This window comes from Emys orbicularis, chromosome 12, assembly GCF_028017835.1.
Source record: "Emys orbicularis isolate rEmyOrb1 chromosome 12, rEmyOrb1.hap1, whole genome shotgun sequence".
In the NCBI taxonomy this organism is placed as follows: Eukaryota; Metazoa; Chordata; order Testudines; family Emydidae; genus Emys; species Emys orbicularis.
Window position 1 is genome coordinate 34,168,735 of NC_088694.1, and position 15,148 is coordinate 34,183,882.

At 47.0% G+C, this 15,148-nt stretch overlaps 1 protein-coding gene and 1 pseudogene across 1 annotated transcript; both read left to right on the forward strand.

The window, feature by feature from the left end:
• The first annotated feature begins 3,742 nt into the window (after positions 1-3,742).
• Positions 3,743-4,681, forward strand: LOC135885992 (olfactory receptor 10C1-like). The gene has a single exon (XM_065413886.1). The coding sequence runs from the start codon at positions 3,743-3,745 to the stop codon at positions 4,679-4,681; it is 939 nt and encodes a 312-aa protein (XP_065269958.1).
• Positions 4,682-14,191: 9,510 nt separating this feature from the next.
• LOC135885984 (olfactory receptor 10A7-like) lies at positions 14,192-15,148 on the forward strand (annotated as a pseudogene).

Here is a 15,148-nt window from a genome sequence, read left to right on the forward strand (position 1 = left end):
TTGGGTATAGCACAGAGGAGTCCACAAGCCAATAAGAAATAAACAGAAATAAACCTAATTGCATCTTTCTAAACATTCCTGATCTACTTACATATTTGGGTTGTTAAATAAGTGGTTCGAGGTATGAATTGATGCTTTTTCATACCTGGTTTGAAAGCTGCTTACAGCATTGCTGCTCTGTGTCTCCGCTCTCCGGAGAACAACAACAGCACACAAAGGGAAAGGTTTTTTCCCCAATTTTAAAAAGTTCTAGCCGTCCCATTGGCTCTTTTGGTCAGGTGCCCACTCCCTTTCTTTTACCTAGCCAGGGAGACTTTTTTACTAGGAAAGAAGCTTATTGGAACATCTCTGAGGGTGAGATTTACCTGCATTTGGTTTCCTACTGTATTAAGCTTAGAGTTGTGTGTTTTTGTTTTATTTTGCTTGGTAATTTACTTTGTTCTGTCTGTTATTACTTGAAACCAGTTAAATCCTAATTTTTATACTTAATAAAATCACCTTTGCTTATTAATTAACCCAGAGTAAGTAATCAGTACCTGGGAGAGCAAACAGCGGTGCATATCTCTCTATTAGTGTTATAGACAGGCCTTTGGAGCTGTGCTCTGGCTCCGCTCCAGCTCCAGGCAAAAACCTGCAGCTCCATTGCTCCGGAGCTGCTCCGCGCCCCAGCTCCGGGCTCCGCTCCAAAGCCCTGGTTATAGAGGGTGAACAATTTATGAGTTTACCCCGTATAAGCTTTATGCAGAGTAAAATGGATTTGTTTGGGATTTGGATCCCACTGGGAACTGGGTGTCTGGGTGCTGGAGACAGGAGTTCCTGCTAAGTGGTTTTCAGTTAAGTTTGCAGCTTTTGGGGGACATGGTTCAGACCTGGGTCTGTGTTTGCAGCATGCAAGAGTGTCTGGCTCAGCAAGACAGGGTACTGAAGTCCAAAGCTGGCAGGGAAAATGGGCTCAGAGGTAGTCTCAGCACATCAGATGGCAATCCCAAGGGGGTCTCTGTGACCCAACCCGTCACAATGCTGACATAGGTCTGACTCTCACTGAAATGCACGGAAAATCCCAGCTTAGATCTCATAAGAACATAAGAGCATCCATACTGGGTCAGACCAAAGGTCCATCTATCCCAGTATCCTGTCTTCCAAGAGTGGCCAATGCCAGGTGCCCCAGAGGGAATGAACAGAACAGGTAATCATCAAGTGATCCATCCTCTGTTGCTCATTCCCAACTTCTGGCAAACAAAGGCTAGGGACACTATCCATGCCCATCCTGGCTAATAGCCATTGGTGGAGCTATCCTCCATGAAGCTATTTAGTTCTTTTTTAAACCCTGTTATAGTGTTGGCCTTCACAACATCCTCTGGCAAGGAGTTCCAAAGGTTGACTGTGCGTTGTGTGAAAAAATACTTCCTTTTATTCATTTTAATACTGCTCTCTATTAATTTCATTTGGGGAACCCTAGTTCTTGTGTTATGAGAAGGAGTAAATAACACTTCCTTATTTACTTTCTCCACACCAGTCAGCTATCTCGAATAGTTGGGTGAGTCCAGTAAGTGAGTTCAACCTGAAGATGTGGTCTTGATGCAACAATCACTGTGTGCAATGCTCAGTTGTGTTAGAATGTTATTTGCATTGGTCTGGTTAAGTGCCCTGTTTGGAAATGCAAAATATGAACAATTGCCCCATCACATTAATTTAGATATGATCAACACAAGCAGTCTCCAGGGTGATTCCTGTGCTAGCAGCACGCAGGAGAGGCAGCTTTCTTCTATAAAGCCCACAGTCACCAGAGAAAGGGTAATGAAGGTTTTGCACAATGGAATAAGCAGGGTAGCAGGACCAGTCCATCCCATCAAGAAAACGGATGGGTCTTTACAAAGAGAGTGAAAGGGCATAAAGAAAATGAAGAGAGGAGAGTGAATGATGGTGGAACCTGCATCATGAGTCCCCAAACCAGTCACCATTGATACACTGGTCACTCCTCGCACCCCACTACATTAGTCATTCCTTCACACGCACCACTGAAGGTAAGAGTTAGGGCTGGGTGGACATTTTCCACCACCTTGAACTTTTCTTTTTATTTAGTTTTTCATGGAAAGTGTCTGTTTTCCTCCATTTAAAAAAAAATCTTCTGAAAACGCTAACATATTTTGGTTTGTGGTGGAATTCTGGTTTTCAGTAACTTTCAGCCCACATTTTTCAGTTTTCAGGTTTTTGATGAAAAGTTGACAGTTTGCGGGCGTGGGGGAAGACCAGTAAATATCATTATTGAGGAAAATTCTGGGGTTTATTCACTTTTTACTCAGTCTGTAACCAACACACTTCCATTGTTCTGGGGGGATGGGAATTTCCACTGATTGAAGGCTGATGAAGAAATGCAGGCCTTCCAGTGTTCTACTAGGTGTCGGTCTGTCTGTCTCTCTCAGTTTCTGAGCATTCCCCATTCTATCCCTGTGCCAGACATGATGTGTCAGAGTTTCTTTGATTGCCTGCATTTGATTAATCTCTGTGAAATTTTGCACTTGCTTTTTCAAGCCCCTTTTTATGCTATGAATGAGATGTAGTGACAGGATGAGAATTGTTTCCTGTGTAGCCAATTTTTGACCGTGGGAAGCCAAATCAGCTGCTCTGTAATTTTCATGGAAAATTTTCAGGTTTTGGCCACAAAATTTTGATGGTCAATTTTTTTCACAAAAAGTCAAAATTTCTGGGAAGAAAAAAAATCCCAGTCAGATCTAATGTTACATAGAGGTGTTTCACACATCTCCCTCTATCTGTCTGATGTCTCTCTGTCTGTCTACATGTGTTTCTCAGTGCCTGTCTGTCTGTCTGTCTCCTTGCCTATATCTTTCTCTCTCTTTCTATGGCACCTATGGTACATTGAAAACGGTGTTAAAATGATACACTATCTCTTGAAATTCTCAAGGGTTCTCCTGGTCCTGCTTGCAGACCAGGGGGCTCGGTAGGGAAACATGAGGTCAGTGTCTTTCAGCAGTCAGTCTTTCAGACCGCCACTTCCTATGAAAACAATAACAATAATATGTGCATCTATTCAGTGCAGCAAGTCGCAGTTATTTAAAAATAAAACCCATAAGCATGTGGGATTTACATGTATTCAGAATTACAGGGCCTGGTTCTGCTCTCAGAATTAGACCTGGTGGATTTATTCATCTGATGAAAGGCTGCACCATCGTTCCTGTGAAAGCCATTCCTTTTCTCTCGCTTAGCTCTTCAGACCTTTTTTAGTGTGGTCTGAAACTACCCAGTGGCTAGCATACGTTGAGGAACAAAAGATCCTTTGCGGCTCTGCATGGCTTGAATTCAGGTCCTGATTTAGCAAAGCACTCAGCCCAGATTTCTAAAGCAATTTAGGGGCTGCTGAGCTCAGTGTTGCAACGCCTAACTGACTGAGGAGCCTAAATTCCATTTTCAAAAGGGATTTGGGCACTGAGGAGTCTAAATCCCATTGACCATCAATAGAATCTGGGAAAATGAGATTTATGCTTAGGCATTGTGATTCTGAGTGCTGCAGCATGTAAATAGCTAAAAAAATCTGGCCTAAGGCACCTAGGTTGCGTAGGTACTTTTGAAAATCTCACTAGGTGCCTATCTGTAGCTTTGGGTCCCTAAATGCCTTGGAATATCTGTCCTTCTACATGTGCTTTAATGGGTGGGATTTTGGTGCCACCTGCTTGTGCCTATGAAAGTCCCACCTCTGAGTTTTAATACTTTTATTTTGACCTAGATGCACCTCATAGAGAAAGCAGAAGAGGACAATCGAACGGCTATCACAGAATTCCTCCTCCTGGGATTTGGGGATCTCCCTGAGCTGCAGACCCTTCTCTTCCTGCTGTTTCTAGTGATCTACATTGCGACCATGGCTGGGAACATCCTCATTGTTGTGCTAATTGTGACTGATCAGCATCTTCACACCCCCATGTATTTCTTCCTGGGGAACTTGTCCTGCTTGGAGACCTGCTACACCTCCACCATCCTGCCAAGGCTGCTGGCCAGTCTCCTGACTGGGGACAGAACCATCTCAGTCAGTGGCTGTTTTGCACAATTTTATTGCTTTGGTTCTCTGGCATGCACAGAATGCTATCTCCTGGCAGGGATGTCTTATGATCGGTATTTAGCGATATGTAAACCCCTGCACTATGCAGCCTTTATGAACGGTAGGCTTTGCCTCCAGCTAGCAGCTGGGGCTTGGATCAGTGGATTTCTAGTGTGTGTAATAGTGATGTCTTTTATGTCACAATTAATTTTCTGTGGCCCCAATGAAATTGACCATTTCTTTTGTGATTTCACCCCACTAATTCAGCTCTCCTGCAGTGACACCAGCCTGATCACACAGGTTAGTTTTATACTCGTGTCCCTTGATTCACTTTGCCCATTTCTATTAACCCTGACATCCTATGTGTGTATCATCAGCACCATCCTGAGAATCCCATCCACCACCGGGAGGCAGAAAGCCTTTTCCACCTGCTCCTCTCACCTCATAGTGGTAGCTCTTTTCTATGGGACCCTGATCATTGTCTACATGCTACCGAAATCCGGCACCCTGAGAGCCCTGAACAAAGTTTTCTCCCTTTTCTACACAGTCCTGACTCCCCTGGTCAACCCCCTCATCTACAGCCTGAGAAACAGAGAGGTCCAGGAGGCCCTGTGGAAAGTCATCAGTTAATGTGTGGAATTCCACACAATGAATTCCAATGGAGTCACTGATACTGAAGGAATCTTTCTGGCCTAATGAGCAAGATAGTTAACCCCTTCTTTGGGGAATGTGAGGACATACTAAACTTTGGGATGGCGGAATCCCATTCCTGGCTAAAGCTGATACTTGCTACTGCCTTAATTGGAAACCTGTCATGCGCTCTACACAGTGACATTTGAGATTTAAGTTATGTGTTTCGCCTACTTCTCTGCTCTCTCTGAGTTGGGAAAATGCCATGTTTTACGTGGCACTAGCCTCAAAGACCCGTGGGTGGGATTAGCTTGTTAAAATAGTTTCTCTCTCCTTGATGCCCTGGATTCCCAACAGCTACATACATTTATATCTGGGAAGATTGTGCTGTCTTCCTATTTTTTGTACTATGTGTCTGTGACACTGCACCCCATATTCTTCATAGTAATATTAGTATGATATAATTATATCAAAATGATGATGTATTTTATGCAAGATAAGTCTGTGAGGGGTAATTGGAAAGATTATGGTTTGCTGAATCTGATTATCCTATTTGTATGCATGTATTGTTTTTGTATCCAAATTTATGAATATTGACTATGTATCTATTTCACATGTAGCTATTCCTGGGCAACGCCCACTAGGCAAAATGCTGTCAGTCTAGATGGCTGGCTAGGAAGGGCCCATTCAGGTTAATGAGCCATTAGAGAGAACAATAGGCCTTAGGAGAAGCTTATCTCCCACCTGGGGAGCCTCCCTGAGGATGCCACAGACAGCCTCTGAGTAATGGCTGCTGTGATACTACAGGGACATGTGACCAGATCACCTGGTGCTGCTCTCCTTCTTGGGATGTAAGTATTTTTCCACTGACTGGCATGGGAACCAAGCTTTGAAACAAAGGGTTCCCGCCATATGCAAAGCTATATAAGGCAGGGGAGTGACGCCATCTGGGTTCTTCACTGAGTCCCCCACCAAAGAAGACCCCTAGAAACACCTGAGGAACAAAGACTGAACTGGCGGCAGGGCCATCCAGAGGATTCAGGGGGCCTGGTGCAAAGCAATTTTGGGGGCCCCTTCCATAAAAAAAGTTGCAATACTATAGAATACTGTATTCTCTTGGGGGCCCCTGTGGGTATCTGGGAAAAATAAACATTTAAAAACCTTCCGTATCTCAGCACAAACCCAGTTTTGAGAAAACGTATTTTCAAGTCACCTTTACAAGGTATCACTGGTTCTCAGCATCAGCTAGTGCTAAAAGGCACTAAAGCTCATTAAAAGGGTTGGACAAATATTTTCCGTCAAAACTTTTTTTGGATCGAAAACTAGGGGTTTTTAAAAAGCAGAAAAAATCATGGACAATGTCTGCTTTCCTTCAAAATTTGTTGTGGTTTTTTTTAATTGAAAAGCTGAAATTAGTCTGCCAAAACCTGAACATGGTTTGGGGTTTCAGAAGTGTGTGGCCAAATATTTGCTGCTTGCTGTGTTGATTGTTTAAAGAAAGAATTAAAAAATTCTGCTTAAAAAAAATCCAAAACTTTTGAACCACCTCAGCTTGTGACCAAACGCCTGAGCCCGTCCAGTCAGAGACTTCTCCAGGTTTCTGATACTCTGCTGGCTTCCTTGACTCATATCTGTCTCCATAACTTTGGGTTCATTTAGGTTAGAACATAAGAACATAAGAATGGCCATACTGGGTCAGACCAAAGGTCCAACCAGCCCCGTATCCTGTCTACCGACAGTGGCCAATGCTAAGTGCCCCAGAGGGAGTGAACCTAACAGGTAATGATCAAGTGATCTCTCTCCTGCCATCCATCTCCACCCTCTGACAAACAGAGGCTAGGTACACCATTCCTTACCCATCCTGGCTAATAGCCATTAATGGACTTAACCTCCATGAATGGAGACTGGCTCCATGGGGTCCCTCACAAACTGGAGATGGTTACTGTGGTTTGTCTTTAGTATAGCTTATGTACATACTCCACGAACTGAGCATTGGAGCTTGTTCCAGAATCTGGGATGAGCCTATGTTGTGAAAACTGAAATGCTCAAAATAGCACATGCATGGGAATGGACACAGGGTGCTAAAATTAAATTAACCCAGAGGTTCTCAAACTGGGGGTCGGGACCCCTCGGGGGTCACGAGGTTATTACTGGGGGTTGCAAGCTGTGAGCCTCCACCTCAAACCCCACTTTGCCTCCAGCATTTATAACGGTGTTAAATATATTAAAAAGTGTTTTTAATTTATAAGGGGGGGGATTGCACTCAGAGGTTTGCTATGTGAAAGGGGTCACCAGTACAAAAGTTTGAGAACCACTGAATTAACCCCTTTGGAGCCTCGGGGAATGCAGGGGAGGGGAGGGTCTCCCTTGGTAGGGTTGGGAAGGAGATAGGTGGTGTAGATATTGCTCTTCTCATGTGATCCCTCCCCCATGGCTCTCTTGGTTCTATCACTGTTAATCTAAAGTGGCTAATTTTAAATGAAGCTACCCTCCCCTGACATGTATCTCCCGATGGCACTGAAATTAAATGTAGGGAAAAGAGAAAAGATAACACCTTGGCTCTTGATGTTAAATAGCTGGCTGCAAGCCTCAAACTGCTGAATGAGCTTTAGGGTAGGGAAGGCTGTGCCTCCCCAAACAGCCTGGCCCTGCCCCCTATCCAACCCCCATCCACTTCCTACCCCCCAACTGCCCCCCTGAATCCTGACCCATCCTGCTCCTTGTCCCCTGACCACCCCCTTGATGCCCCCCCACCAACCCCCCATCCCCTGACTGCCCCGACCCCTATCCACCCCCCCGCTGAGTCCTGACAGACCCCCAAATGCCCACGATCCAACCCCCCCTTCCCCATCCCCTGACCACCTCCCCAGAACCTCTGCCCCCTCCCTGTCCCCTGACTGTCCCTGGGACTCCCTGCCCCTTATCCAACCCCCTCAGTTCCTTGTTGAGCTGTGTGGAGAAGGAAATTCTATTTTGCAGAGGATTTCAATAGGGAGGATGGAGCCCTGGATTCTGAGCCAGTCTGGCAGGTGGGTTGTTAGGAGCCAAGCAGGTGACCTGGCAGAAAACCAGGCAGGTTTAACTGAAACCAAACCAACTCCACAAAACACTTGTATTTCAACAAATGCTAAACTTCAAAGAAACACTTCACCGGAATATTTCTGACCAGCTCTAGGTCCTAGGACTGGGTGGGTTGCTGTGTTTAAACTCCAAATGCTTGGTCCAATCTGCTCCATTCCACAAACAAAGTATTTGATCTTGAGAAGTATTTTATGAGCCCCAGGGGTGTCTCATCTCTGGCAGCAATGCTTTATCACATGCAGAGAGAGAGTAAATGTCTGCAGTGGCAGGGAAAAGCACCTCAGGTTCGTTTTGGATTTGGAATATTAACAGAGAACCCCCAGAAAGAAAGCATGGTTTTGTGGTTAAGGAGCTGGTTTGGAGTTTGCGCGATGTGTGCTCAATTCTGGCTGTCACAGACTTTCTGTCTCACCCGAGGCAAGTCATTTTATAGCCCAGCCCTCAGTTCCCCATCTCTAAAATGGAAATAAAGCTTTCTTTGTTGGTTTTGTCCATTCAGATAAGAAATGTTGTGGGGCAGGGTGTCTGTACAGTGCCTAACATCATGGGGCCCTGATCTTACCTGAGGTCTCTAGGTTCTGTTGCAACATTAATAATCCCACAAGAATGCACTCCTGTGCACCAGCTGGTCCTGGATCGCAAGAGATGAAAAGGCACGTCCAACAACCTCCATGGCTATTTAGTCCCTATATCTTTTCATACCAAATTTCAAGGCAGAGAAATTCTATTAACACCCTCATTGAAACCTTGATTGTGATGAAAACACTGACTGGGCATTAGCTACATTGGTGAAAACCTCAACAGTGTAACTATAGTACAGAGGTAAAAGGACTCTTCAGTTCCCGGGACTCCCTGCCCCTTATCCAACCCCCCTGGCCCCGGCCGCTTACCCCCTCTCCCGGAGCCTCAGTGCGCGCGTCCAGGAGTGTCCGTGGACAGTGCTGCAGCCGCGTGCCTCTGGTGGGGCCTGAGCTCCGCCCCACTCAGAGCCGCGTGGTAAGGGGGCAGGGTTGTGAGCTCCAGCGGGACCAGAGCTCCCGCCACTTGGCCTGGAGTTCGCAGCCCCACCCCCTTATCACGTGGCTCTGAGCGGGGAGGAGCTCAGGTCCCGCTGGAGACACGTGGCTCCTGGATGCACGCGCTGAGGTGCCAGGGGGATGGGGGATGGCGGGGCGGGGGTGAACCTCAGCCCTTCTCATAGGGACCCCTGTGGGGCCTGGGGCCTGGGACAAATTGCCCCACTTGCCCCCCCCGGGCAGCCCTGACTGGGGGAAGTGCTGGACCCAGGCTAAAGAGATTTTTAGCCTGTGAATGGAACACCTGGGGATTCCAAGCTGTAAAGCAAGTGCAACTTGCCCCTTAAGAATCTGCAACCTGCTTGTATCATCACTTAGAGTGAAGATCTGCTATTCCTATCCAATCTATTTAGTATATTAAGTTTAGATTGTGTTTTTTGTTTATTTGCTAGGTACTCTGCTTTGATCTGTTTGCTATCCCTTATAATCACTTAAAGTCTATCTGTTGTAGTTAATAAACTTATTTTTGCTTTATTCTAAATCAGTGTGTAGAATAATAACTCTGGGGCAGAAAGGTGTTGCATATTCCTCTCCACATTGAGGGAGGGGGTGAATTTTATGTGCTTACGCTGTACAGTTCTCTGTGCAGCACAAGGCGGTGTAATTTTGGGTTTATACTCCAGAGGGGCTGTGTGCCTTAGGAACTGGGAGATGCCCTAGCTATGCTTTCCCATGCAGGGGTCGGTCATAGAACCTGCATGTGATGCAGCTGGGAGTGTCCTTACCTGTGTGAATGCTGGTGAAAATGCAAGCTTGGAGGGCTTTGCAGCTTGTCTCAGGAGTACAGTGTGAGAAGGAGCCCAGGTTGGTGGGTCAGGGGATTCAGTTACACCCCAGTTTCAGGTGGCACCCCAGGGGAACCCGTCACTGTGTCATTTTGCAATGGGCGGAAGTTGTGTAAGGGTGTGTCTATACTGCAGTGTAAGCCTAGGGTCGTGGGACTCGAACCCGTAGTTTCAGGGTGTGTGAGCATCCATGCTGAATATTGATCCTCGATTTATAATTTCTGGCCTCAGGCCTCACACCAGTTCTCAGGCGTCGACACTGCGTTACACAGACCGAAGTGAAACCAGCCTGTGCCAGGTTGCCTAGCACCTCCCCAGCTGAAGCCACTCCAGCCTTTAGTTTGTGGTGCCCCATGGGAAAACTTGACTGTCCATCCCGCAGCCGATCTGTCTTTTGGGTCTCCCCGCTCCCGGAAGCCATATGGAGCCATGGAGGAGTCGGCGTACAAAGCACTTGTCTTGCTTGTGATTTCACTCCAGTTTCAGGCAATGGTGGACATGTCGGCAGCATTTTATGACCTGCTGATGACCCCTGTTGGAGGAGGAGGAGGCTGATACAGACATGGAAGACTGAAACCGGCTGATGCTGCTCACGGCTCTCAGGAGAGTCACTGATGCCCCCTATGTAGACTGGCACTTCTGGAGCAGGGCCACAAGCACAGGTGGGTGGAACCACCTCGTCATGCAGACCTGGAATGACCAGCAATGGGTCCAGAACTTGCTCATGAAGAAAGCTACATTTCTGGTACTCTGTAAGCAGCTTGTCCTGACCCTCCAGCAACACAACACATCCACAAGAGTGGCCCTACCGGTGCAGAAGTGGGTGGCTCTACCCAGACTGCTACAGGTCTGTGGCTAACCAGTTTGGTGGTTGAGCAAGTCAGCAAAAAGCCAGCCATCCTCCTTAAAGTCCTTTGTGGTTTATATGTGTCTGCAATTGACCAGCAAGGCAACTATGGAGCATTCTCAGAGTCCTTTCACCAGAAACCCTGAAAACATGAGAGCCTGGTGTGACACACTGTACTTCAAAATAGCACCCTGTAACCCCCATATTCATCATTCATAGATGATTGTGATATTTCATACAGAGCATGCCATGTAAGATATCATAAGAAAGATCATGATCTGCTGAAACCTATTGTTCTATCCAAATATGTATGTCGTTAGTGTGTATGAAATTATGAGATTTTGCTGTATTGTTGTCACTGAAATATGTTGTAAGTTTGAGAGCCTCTACTGCCAGGTGGATGTTAACAAACCACTAATCAGCTCTATGACTCAGTTGTACAAGTCCACCACAATGGGGGTTTACATGATCACTGTGACTCAGCAACGCCCACCAGGACATGTCGGGGCAAGTGTCTTCTAGGCACATTAACTAAGGATATAAAACAGGGGACTAGGGCATCATGCTTGGGCCTTTCTCCTCCCTCACCTATGCTAGAAGCAACAAGAATGCTGGGGAGACAGAAGACTTCAACAGAGGAGACTGGTCCCAGGCTTGAGCGAGAGGCCTGTGTATTGTGAACTGTAACATCCAGTGGGGTGAGAAAATTGAGAAAATCACACCTCCCTGAGAAACAGTAGCTATGTCTACGGGAGACCCTCTATCGTCCACATAGCACTGTCTACATGGGGGTTTGGGTCAGTGTAACTATGTTGCTCGGCATGTGGATTTTTCACCCCCCTGAGCGACGTAGTTATGCTACATAGATCTGACTCTCACTGAAATTAAGTCGACCTAACTTATCTTGGCATACACCTGCCGCAGTAATTACAGCGTTTGTGCGTCTACACTTTGCTCCTTGTGTCGGCGGTGCGCAGCTTCACCAGCAGTGCTGGTATCAGTTGTACTGTCAGTGCTGGGCATTGTGGGGAAGGCTCCTGAGAGCCAGTAACAGTCGATGTAAGTAACGCAGTGTCTACGCTGACACTGAGTCAATCTAACTACATTGACCTTGACGCTGCGCCTCTCGTGGCATAATTAAGTCGGCGTAGTGGGGCAGTTATATTGGCAGGAGCGAAATTTAAGTGTAGAGACTTCCACAGTTAGGTTGACATAAGCTGCCTTGCGTCAACCTAACTCTGTAGTGTAGACCAGGCCTCAGTAGTCAGTAGCCTTGATGTTTACACTGTTTTAACAAGCAACATAGCACTGAATTCCCTCCCGAGGGCACTTTCACTGGGATCATTATCAACAGCCTCAGTGGAGATCCCAACAGCCGCCTTAGGCAGCGCGAGGCAGCTTTCCTCTATAAACCCTGGAAGCTCCAGAGTAGGAGGCATGAAGATCCCTCGTAATATACACAGGTGTGAGCATCAAGCAAGAAAGCAAACGCCAGCTCAGTACAGCAGTAGAAGGTAGGTGTCTTTGCCGAGTGAAAGCAGGTTTGTCCACGTGTGGGGGTGGTGCACAACTGTGGGGTGTCAATTCTACAGTGCACCAAACGTCATGCACAAAGGAAATTTCAGTGGGCTCCAGCAAGAGTCTGTATGAACCAGTTCACATGCAACTTGCAGGTGCCCTTTAGAAATCCCATTGCTCTTGAGTGCACTCCCCCACCCTGCAGACAAGCTCTGAGAGCAGGAGACACAGGGGGGAGCAGCCTGGAAGTGGAAACCAGGTCCCAATCCCCACAGCCACTCAGCATTGCCATTTCCTGCAGCGGATTCAATTTAAATCTGATCCTTCCTGGGGTTTGTCCACACGTGGAGTTAGTGTGTGGCCGGCTGGGGTGGAAATCTGCAGTGCTCTAGGTTGCCATGCAGTAAGGGGTCGCACGGATCCTGCTATCGTGCACTAAAAGTCCCCTAGTGGACCTTGCTCTAGTGCTGTTTGAAATGGGGGGAGGTCAAAGTGCACTAGGGAACGTTGAGTGCACTGCAGCAGGGTCCATGCAGTGTTAGTACGTGGCAGGCTAGTGCTCTGGAGAGTCACACCCCAGCTTTTTGTTTAGACAAGCTGTCAGTCAGATCCTGGGGATCTCATGGAGGAAGAAATGGTGCCGTAGTGGGAAGGAGACCAGCTGGAGCACAGCAGAGCTGTGCATTTCCTGCTCCATCTCACTTCCTACTCCCTGCCCCATGGCACTGCAGAACGTGTCTGGGAGCATAACGCTGCACTGAATCCAGGCCCAGACACTCTCACTCATCAGCTGGGCTGCAGAGTGCAGCTAGGGTAGAGCGTGTCTCTGGTGGCCAAGGAGGGGGGGGGGTCTGTGCATGGCTGCTGGGGTTTCCCTTTGTGCATGGGGCAGGGCACTGGGCAGAGGCCGTTTCCCTGCTGTGCTGCTGGTCAGTGTCTCAGGCACTAGCATGAGGTGAGCATGCTCACGCCCTGTTCTGCTGGCACTGACCTGCAGGCTCCTGTGCTGCGCCGGGTGTCTCAATGCGGGGGGATGAGAGAGTCTCTTCTTTTCCCACCTGCTGAATGGGGCTGGGAATGGAGCAGAGAAGCAGGTGCCTGGATGGGCAGATTTTAATGGGGCTGGGAATTTCAAGGGAGTCCAGTGACCAAATCCCCCTGATTTTCAATAGTGTCTAATTTCTTTAGCTCCCTTTGAATATCCCAACTTCAGTAAAGACTCAGGGAGAGTTTAATTTAAGGAGGAGATGAACAAAAGGGGATGTGCGAGAGGACTTATAAATGGGACAGAGAAGCTCCATCAGGGGCACCTACAAATCAAGAGTGACCCAATGAACTGAAGAGACAACACCTTTAATGCTCAGACATGAAACAATTTTCTTTTTACGCATTGTGTATTTATTGACTGGAACTCATTTTCATAGGAGATTATTTGGTAATTCAGGAAACTGGATAATGTGGCGAGATATAGCGATGGACAGATTTGGGTAGGGGGCTAACCGGCGGTGTTGCACACCTGGGACCAATTCTGAGCTCTACTGCGGGCTCCCAGGTGCCTTTGCGGGAATCACTTAGGGCCTCGGTTCGCCATCTGTACAATGGGCATAAAAAGGTTTTCCAATCTCTCTGTGGCGTTGTGGGGATAAATACATTAAGGACTGTGAGCTGCTCAGATACTACAGTAATTGGGGCCTGATAATCACCTAACAATGTCTAGTTACACCAACAAAGTATAAAACATAGAAGGTTTTATGACATAGGCCAAGAATTAACTCTGGGGAAACAAGGTGGGTGACCAATTTTATTGGAACAATAAAAGATGTTACCTCACCTAGCTTGTCTCTGTAATATCTGGCTATCAACATGGCTACAACTCCACTGTCTGGGGAAAACATTCCCCATATATGTGAGATTGTGCAAAGGTCTTTAAGGGACCTGAATACTTTCTAAAGCATCTGGTACTGGCCGCTCTTTAAGACAGGACTCCAGATTAGAGGAATCACTGCTCTTCTTAGGTGTGTCGATACCTGTGTTTCTGACCGAGTCTCACAGGTCCAAGGTACGTGGCCCTAGAAGACAATATGTGACTTTTTCATTTTCCTCTTTGAACGTTCATGTAATTGAATGGAGGAAGCTTTCTATTGTTTAATAACAGAGGAAATTATTCCACTGTTTGGTGCTTTTCTTCCTACTATTACAGCTCATGGATAAAGGAGAAGGGGGAAATCAAACGCCCATCACAGAATACATCCTCCTGGGATTCGCGAATCAACCTGGGCTGCAGATTCTTCTCTTCCTGCTGTTTCTGGTGATCTACGTTGTGACCATGGCTGGGAACCTCCTCATTGTTGTGCTAGTTGTGGCTGATCTGCACCTTCACACCCCAATGTACTTCTTCCTGGGGAACTTGTCCTGCTTGGAACCTGCTACACATCCACCATCCTACCTAGGGTGCTGGCCAGTCTCCTGACTGGGGACAGAACCATTTCTGTGGAGGGCTGCATCACACAATTGGCTGTATTTGGTTTTCTAGTAACTACAGAGTGTTATCTCTTGGTGGTGATGTCTTACGATCGGTATTTAGCCATATGCAAACCGCTGCACTATGGAGCTCTTATGAATGGCCGACTGTGCCTCCAGCTAGCAGCTGGGTCTTGGATAAGTGGATTTCTAGCTTGTACAATATTAGTGTGTCTCATGTCAGAGTTAATTTTCTGTGGCCCCAATGAAATGGACCACTTCTTCTTGATCTCACCCCAATGGTAAAACTCTCCTCCAGTAACACCAGCCAGATCACTCCAGTTATTTATATATTTCCTTCCTAAATATAGTTCTCACATTTCTATTAACCTTGACGTCCTATGTTTGTGTCATCAGCACCATTCTGAGAATCCCTTCCACCACCGGGAGGCAAATGGCCTTTTCCATCTGCTCCTCTCACCGCATCATGGTGACAATCTTCTATGGGACCATAATGATTGTCTACATGGTACCGAAATCCAGCACCCTGAGAGCCCTGAACAAAGTGTTCTCTGTCTGCTACACAGTCCTGATGCCCCTGGCCAATCCGCTCATCTACAGCCTGAGAAACAGAGAGGTCAAGGAGGCCTTGAGAAACGCTGTCAGGAGATCTGTGACCCTTACAAAGAATTCAGATTAG

Excerpts from the sequence above, each read along its gene's own strand:
- LOC135885992 (XM_065413886.1), top strand. The coding sequence starts at position 3,743 with ATGCACCTCATAGAGAAAGCAGAAGAGGACAATCGAACGGCTATCACA.